Source organism: Xyrauchen texanus, chromosome 38 (genome assembly GCF_025860055.1).
Source record: "Xyrauchen texanus isolate HMW12.3.18 chromosome 38, RBS_HiC_50CHRs, whole genome shotgun sequence".
NCBI lineage: Eukaryota > Metazoa > Chordata > Actinopteri > Cypriniformes > Catostomidae > Xyrauchen > Xyrauchen texanus.
In genome coordinates, this window is record NC_068313.1 from 22,572,605 (window position 1) to 22,579,512 (window position 6,908).

At 35.8% G+C, this 6,908-nt stretch overlaps 1 protein-coding gene across 1 annotated transcript; it reads left to right on the forward strand.

The window, feature by feature from the left end:
• The first annotated feature begins 384 nt into the window (after positions 1–384).
• aifm4 (apoptosis inducing factor mitochondria associated 4) lies at positions 385–6,667 on the forward strand. Its single transcript, XM_052110242.1, has 19 exons — positions 385–516; positions 968–1,052; positions 1,170–1,279; positions 1,541–1,650; positions 1,804–1,848; positions 1,969–2,044; positions 2,149–2,261; positions 2,575–2,661; positions 2,760–2,851; positions 3,085–3,215; positions 3,310–3,425; positions 3,505–3,576; positions 3,660–3,723; positions 4,675–4,751; positions 4,838–4,955; positions 5,046–5,144; positions 5,248–5,323; positions 5,423–5,527; positions 5,655–6,667. The coding sequence occupies exons 2-19, from the start codon at positions 982–984 to the stop codon at positions 5,686–5,688; spliced, it is 1,596 nt and encodes a 531-aa protein (XP_051966202.1). The 5' UTR covers positions 385–516; positions 968–981; the 3' UTR covers positions 5,689–6,667.
• Positions 6,668–6,908: the final 241 nt, after the last annotated feature.

The following is a 6,908-nucleotide window of genomic DNA, read 5'->3' on the forward strand; positions in this document are numbered from 1 at the left end:
ATTTTTGTTATGACAATGAAATACATACATCTTAAAAATTGCCTATAATATTTTTTAAGTGTATAAGTGCATTTATCTTTTTATTTTAAGATGGGCTATATTTAGAAATGTAGATTTTTACCACAAGAGTAAAGAAATTAGTAGTAATATCCATATTCATTTTCACAATAATATGTCTAGGAGGAATTAAATATACAGTATCCTGTGTGTATATATAGTTTATAGTTTAAATGTGTGACAAAATGACTCGAATTACACCAACGAACGGATGTAACAACTATACTGTAAAAGAGGAGGCTCATTATTTTGGCTTTCTGGAAAATAAGATGCTTTATGCTACACAGTTTGATGTCACCGCCACTCGCTCTGATTGGCTCACAGAATCGCAACTGCTGTGTCATGGAGTGTCACCGATTCTAATGATGATTAGTTTGACTGAGCTGCAAAGAAGCGCACAGCTTGTATGAGAACCGGAGACATTCTGCTAGTTAAGATCATCATTTGTGGTCTGGAGAGGTAAGAAATGGGTAACATTAAAAAGTATGTGAGGGCACTTTATTGTTATACAGTACGCTGTATTGTTGATGTAAGCTATCTCAGCTCAGGTTGTGTTGATGATGATCACTATATATCACGTATTGCGAGATGCTGGTAATGAACTAAGAACTTGTTTTGCTAATACAAAGAAAACAATGACTGTAGCCGTTAACGCCTGTTCTGCTTTACGATCTATTGTGTAACGTTTGTTCACCTGGTTGCGATGGTGATGAATCCTATTTAACACATAAAAGGTGAACAATGCGTAGTACTAGCAAGTCTGTATATTAACATCAATCTTCAAGGAAAATAAAGGTTTAAAGGTAGTATATGGTGCAACAGGAGACTGGAATTGTTATAAATTGACAGATGGGAACTTTTGAAACGTTGTTGTGTGTTTACCTGTAATTGCTTGCTTTTTCTGGAACAGCAAATAAAGTAACAATGGAGTCGACCCAGTGGTGTGAAGAAATCACTGAGATGGTGTGTTCAGAGTCAGATCTGCAGGATGGACAGTAAGATTGTTCAAACATGTTGCAAATTATTTGTAGGCATTACAGGATAAAGCATTTCTAATTATTTTAGTGATCCACCATTTCTTACTCCATGTCACCGATATGTTTGTCCCACAGAATGAAGGAGGTTGAGGTGGGTTGCCAGAAAATCTTGGTGGTGCGAAATAAAGGAGAATTTACTGCTGTGGGTGGTCTGTGCACTCATTATGGTGCCCCACTTATCAAAGGTAGGGTATTTTCTCAATTTAAAGACACAGGCACGAGCAGAACAATAGTAAACTCTGTTCAGTATTTACTTTTAGTTTACTGTATGTAAAATGACAAGCAGGTCTTTGATTCATCGCGCTGAATACTTTTTTGTCAGTGGTAATTATGAGATATCAGGTTACATTGTCCTTATTCCGTTTATGTCTACAATGGTTTCGAGTTAATAACAATCATAATAAGGGGTTTTGTGCAGGTTTGAATGATGTTGTCTTTGCACATAGGTACATTGCTTGGAGATCGAGTCCGGTGCCCTTTTCATGGGGCGTGTTTTAATACAAAAACGGGAGATATTGAAGAATTCCCTGGACTGGACTCTTTGCCCGTGTACAAGGTATGTTTAAATACTGCAGGCATCTAAAATAGGACTTTAGGAGTTAAGAATGTTTGTTGTGTTATTTGCCTTTAAAAAATCACATTGTATTAAGCAAGGATTGTCCACATATTATGAATAATATATCTTTTTTTACTGTTCTGTTGATCTAAGGTCAAAGTTGAGGATGGTAAAGTTTACGTGACTGCTAATAAACAGGTTAGTCTGGTACCATTACAGTTAGTTTGTCAGTGACATTTAAATCCTTATTAAATTCAAATTTTTACATATACAAAAATCCCTTCAGAATTCTAATAAATGTAACATATTTTGTCTTAGAAACTGAACAAGCGAGTTAAGAAAATGTGCGGTAGAGTGCTTGCAGTCAGTTACACTGTTGTTCTGATTGGAGGAGGTGAGGAATAGACTCTCTTTAAAATCGAACAATCAGGAGACACCTTTATAACGCAAAACACCCGAGTCTGGAAGGCAATGCAACGTGTGTGTGTGTTTTCACAGGCCCAGCTTCCTTGCAATGTGCAGAAACCCTTCGTCAGAATGACTATGGAGGGAGAATTATAATGGTTACCAAAGATGAGCAGCTGCCTCTGGATAAGACCAAGCTTAGCAAGGTGATTGGATCATATAAGACCAGTCTATGTAGTTACAGCACCTTAAGAGGTCACTTAATATGGATATTTTTAAATATATTAGTTTAATGTATTTTGAAACATGCTGAGATTTTCAGAAGTCAAAGTTTCTTCATTTCAGCCTAACCTCAACAGTTTGTGCTGTTTCAGCACTGATTGATTTAATGAAAAAAAAAAATGAAATGACATAGAAAGTATGATTTCCATTATTTACGTTTTAAGCCATTGTACTTGGAAGCTAAATGGAAAAAAAAAACCCATTGTTTTGATGTTGCTCTTTTGTGGACTCTTGTAGGCCATGAATATTGAAATTGATAAAATACTGCTGCGGCAGAGTGACTTCCTTCAACAGTATGGAATCGAAGTGTGGACTAAAAAAGAGGTGAATTTCTTTTTGATAATTTTCTGTTTATTTTCTGTTTGCCTGAGATGAAATGGCATGTATTTATTTGTGGACTTAACAATAATCTGTCTTCACAGGTGATGTCTGTTGACACAGATGCCAAAACAGTTACTTTTAAGGATGGGACAATCCAACACTATGACCAGCTTTTGATCTCTTCAGGTGGCAGGTGAGTTCATAACATCAGTTGTTTTTAAAGGTGGTCAAAGTTAGAAGATGTCTCTCAAAAGTTAGAGACTGAAGCAATAGACCAGAGGTCTATTACATATCAGTGAATACAGTCTCGTGTTTCTCAGTCTCTCGCCTTCACTAGAGGGCCTATTCAGTTTCATCTAAGCAGCTCATGTTGATTTCTCAGAATACACACCTTGTAACTGGTGAATTGTGTACTTTGGTATTTAGAGCCAGACCACTGCAGTGTCCTGGTGCTGAGCTACAAAATGTGAAATTGCTGCAGAACTATAATGATGCCACTGAAATTCACAAAATGAGCGCTGGCAACAGGGCAATAATCATCGGAACTTCATTCATAGGTATTCAAAAAGCTAATGGAAAAGTAATATTTTTTTCATGCTCTGCTTGCTTATTGAATGACACTATCACAAATTATGGCTTTCAATTATCAAGGAATGGAGGTGGCAGCTTATCTGTCTGACAAGGCAGCCAATGTCACGATTATTGGCAACAGTAAGTTTCCTTATCAGGCATCACTGGGTCCAGATATTGGAAAAATGACTATGCAGGTTAGTGAGCATTGTGATATTTTCAGCATAGTTTATTGTCTTTTGCTATATGATACACAATAATGATCTTCTATTAAAGATGTTGGAGGAGAAAAATGTGAAGTTCTACATGAATAACGGTGTGAATGAAATCCGAGGTCAAAATGGAAAGGTAAAAAGAACTGTATTAATTAACAATCATAGAGCAGATACCAGTGCAGCATAATCAAAATATCTAACACAATTGTTTAATAGGTCAAGGAAGTTGTTTTGAAACATGGTGAAGTCCTACCAGCGGATATTGTAATTGTGGGCATTGGTATGTTCCATTACTAACATGGCTTTTACACACACACACGCACACACACACACACACACACACACACACACACACACACATACACATAGACACAGTACTGTGCAAAAGTCTTTGGCCCTTTATATTTTTCACAAAAATATGACATAATCTGATTTTAGTGTATCAGTAGGAAATATCAATTTTAGATTTCAAAATTCCCTTTGCAAATAGAATTGAACAGAAAAAGAACAAGGAGCCCTACAACAAAAGTCAGTCTGGGATTACATGAAGAGACAAAAGCAATTAAGACAACCTAAATAAAAGGAAGAACTGTGGCAAGTTCTCCAAGACGCTTGGAACATCCTTTCTGCCAATAACCAAGAAACACAGTGTCCAGGTGTACCTAGGAGAATTGGAGCTGTCAGTACTGCCGCTCACTATACGCATACTACACAGTCTGCATAGGGCACCAACTCCCTAGGGGGGGCCAAAATCTTACCCTATGAGGGCACCAGAAAGTCCACCAGCTGCCCATACTCGCACATTATATGTTATTCAAGGACCCGAAAGCAGTTGCGGAAACACAGACAATCGCTTCACGCTCATATCACACAAACCCCTACCTCCACTGCTCTGGGTGCTGTTTTGAAGGCAAATGTTGTCACACCAAATTTTGATTGAGCTTTTTTATGTTTACTGGACTTTGTATGATGTTAATTGATAAATAAAAACTATTTATGGCATTATTTTTGAAGACATCCTCACTATGCAACTTTATTCACAAGTACCTAAAACTTTTGCACAGTACTGTATAACATTAAACAGCTGTAAATTGCATATATAACTGAGTTTATATAATATATAAAGAAGACATTAATTTAGAACACTGCTTTTCCAATCAAATTAGAGTCCCGGAACTAATTGTTGTATGAAATAAATGTTGCACTTAAAAAGTCACTTTTTCCTTTTAAGGTGTCATCCCAAACTCTGATTTCCTTAAGAAAACATTGGTGGAAATTGATTCACGAAATGCTGTTGTCGTTGACAAGGTAACAGCCTTCAAATGACACAAAGTAAATACAATTTCAACTTTGATTATCAAATAGCAATTATTTAGGAGGTCTATATTTTTCAGTTCATGAGAACCAACATTACCGATGTCTTTGCTGCTGGAGATGTGGTCTCCTTTCCACTTCCTCTAGTAGGACATAAGAGGGTCAATATTGGACACTGGCAGTTGGCACAAGCTCATGGTACCACTTGATATCATAATAACAGTCTGAATATTACAGTCTTAAACACAGTATCATGAGTGTGAAATATGAGGTTGTGACTCTTTACAGGAAGAATTGCTGGCTTAAGCATGCTGAAACAACAGGCTGCGATAAATACTGTACCATACTTCTGGACCATGCTGTTGGGGAAAAGTATCCGATATACAGGTGACATTCCAAGATCATTTCCCATTTTCTATGTAAATATTTACAAGTTTATTTACAAGTTTACAATTTTGTAACTGTATATTTATTTGACTTATTCTACAAGGCTATGGAGAGGGATACAATGAGATTGTTTTCAAAGGAAGTACTGAGGAGAGAAAGTTTTTGGCATTTTATATAAAGTAAGATAACAGAGTCTCTTAACAAACAATAAGCCTTAAAATACAATAAAATACTTTACATCTTGAAATTAATATCACTCTTTAAATATCTGAATCCAGAGGTGAAGAAGTTGTTGCAGCTGCCAGCTTGAACTTTGATCCTGCTGTCTCAAAGTTGGCAGAAATGTTAATGATGGGGAAGAGGATCTCTAAGGCTCAGGCGCAGTGAGTTAGAATCCCTTTCTTTAGTGTATCAATACAATCTAGGAATGTATATATTCATTTACTTACATGTATTTCAAAAGTGAAGCATGATTAGATTAAAACAAATCTATGTTCTCTGCTTTCACAGATCTGACGACCTCAGCTGGTTGCAGCTCCCTTGAAGGTGTCTTTGTAACATTTGCCATAATTTAATTTGAATGCCTTACCTATAGCTTATCTTTAGTAACAGCTTGGTACTGTCTCATCAAACCTATTTCTTTTTATGTGAACTTCTTTGCTTCCTTCTTTGTTTTGAAAGAAGTAGATGTTTTGAGTGTAATTGTTCTAAGAAACAGCTGAAGACCAGCTTAAGCTTAATAATTAATTGCTTTTGCTTTTAATGTTATGCATTACTGTGCAAAAGTTTTAGGCACTTGGGGAAAAAGTTGCATAATGAGGATGTCTTCAAAAATAATGCCAAAAATTGTTTTCATTCATCACTTAATGCCATACAAAGTCCAGTAAACATTAAAAAAAGCGAAATCACCAAATATTGAATATGTGGCCACCTTTCCCTTTAAAACAGCCCCAATTCTCCTAGGTACACCTGGACACAGTGTTTCTTGGTTGTTGGCTGATAGGATGTCCCAAGCTTCTTGGAGAATTCGCCACAGTTCTTCTATTTAGGCTCAATTGCTTCAGTCTCTATATGTAATCTCAGACTGACATGATGTTCAGTGGGGGCTCTGTGGGGACCATGACATCTGTTGCAGAGCTCCCTGTTCTACTATTCTTATCTTTTCTATTTGCAAAAGTAATGTTTGGGAGTTTAACATTTATACTTCCTATTGAAATACTAAAGCTGAAGAGATAATTAACCATCTTAAGACAAATGTTTTTGTGAAGTATCTTATGTGCCTAAGACTTTTGCACAGTACTGTATATCCAAGGCTTGTTATTGTTATTGTTGTTGATTTGATGTTGTGCTGTGTAACAAGTAATAGGACAAAATGACAAAAATCCCTCCTGAAAGCTTATCTTTTGGACCTAAGACTGTTGCATAATTACTTATATGTGCATTACTGCAATACACACACAATACACACACTTTTTTTTTTTTTTTTTTTTGTATACACACATTATTTTTGTATTACATCTGCTTTAAAGAAACATCATTAAAAATAATTTGAATTGTTTAATAATCACATAATTATTAGGAGTGATTACTGAAAATCAATACCAAAAACTTTTTATTAACAGCTTATAAAGTAATATAATGAATTTACGTAGATTTAAAATAACTTTGCTAACTGAAATGTTAACATAAATGTGTTTTGTGACTGAAAAGTTTACTATGGATTACAGTAACATACTGTAGGCTGAGCGGCAGAGCTCAAAGCGG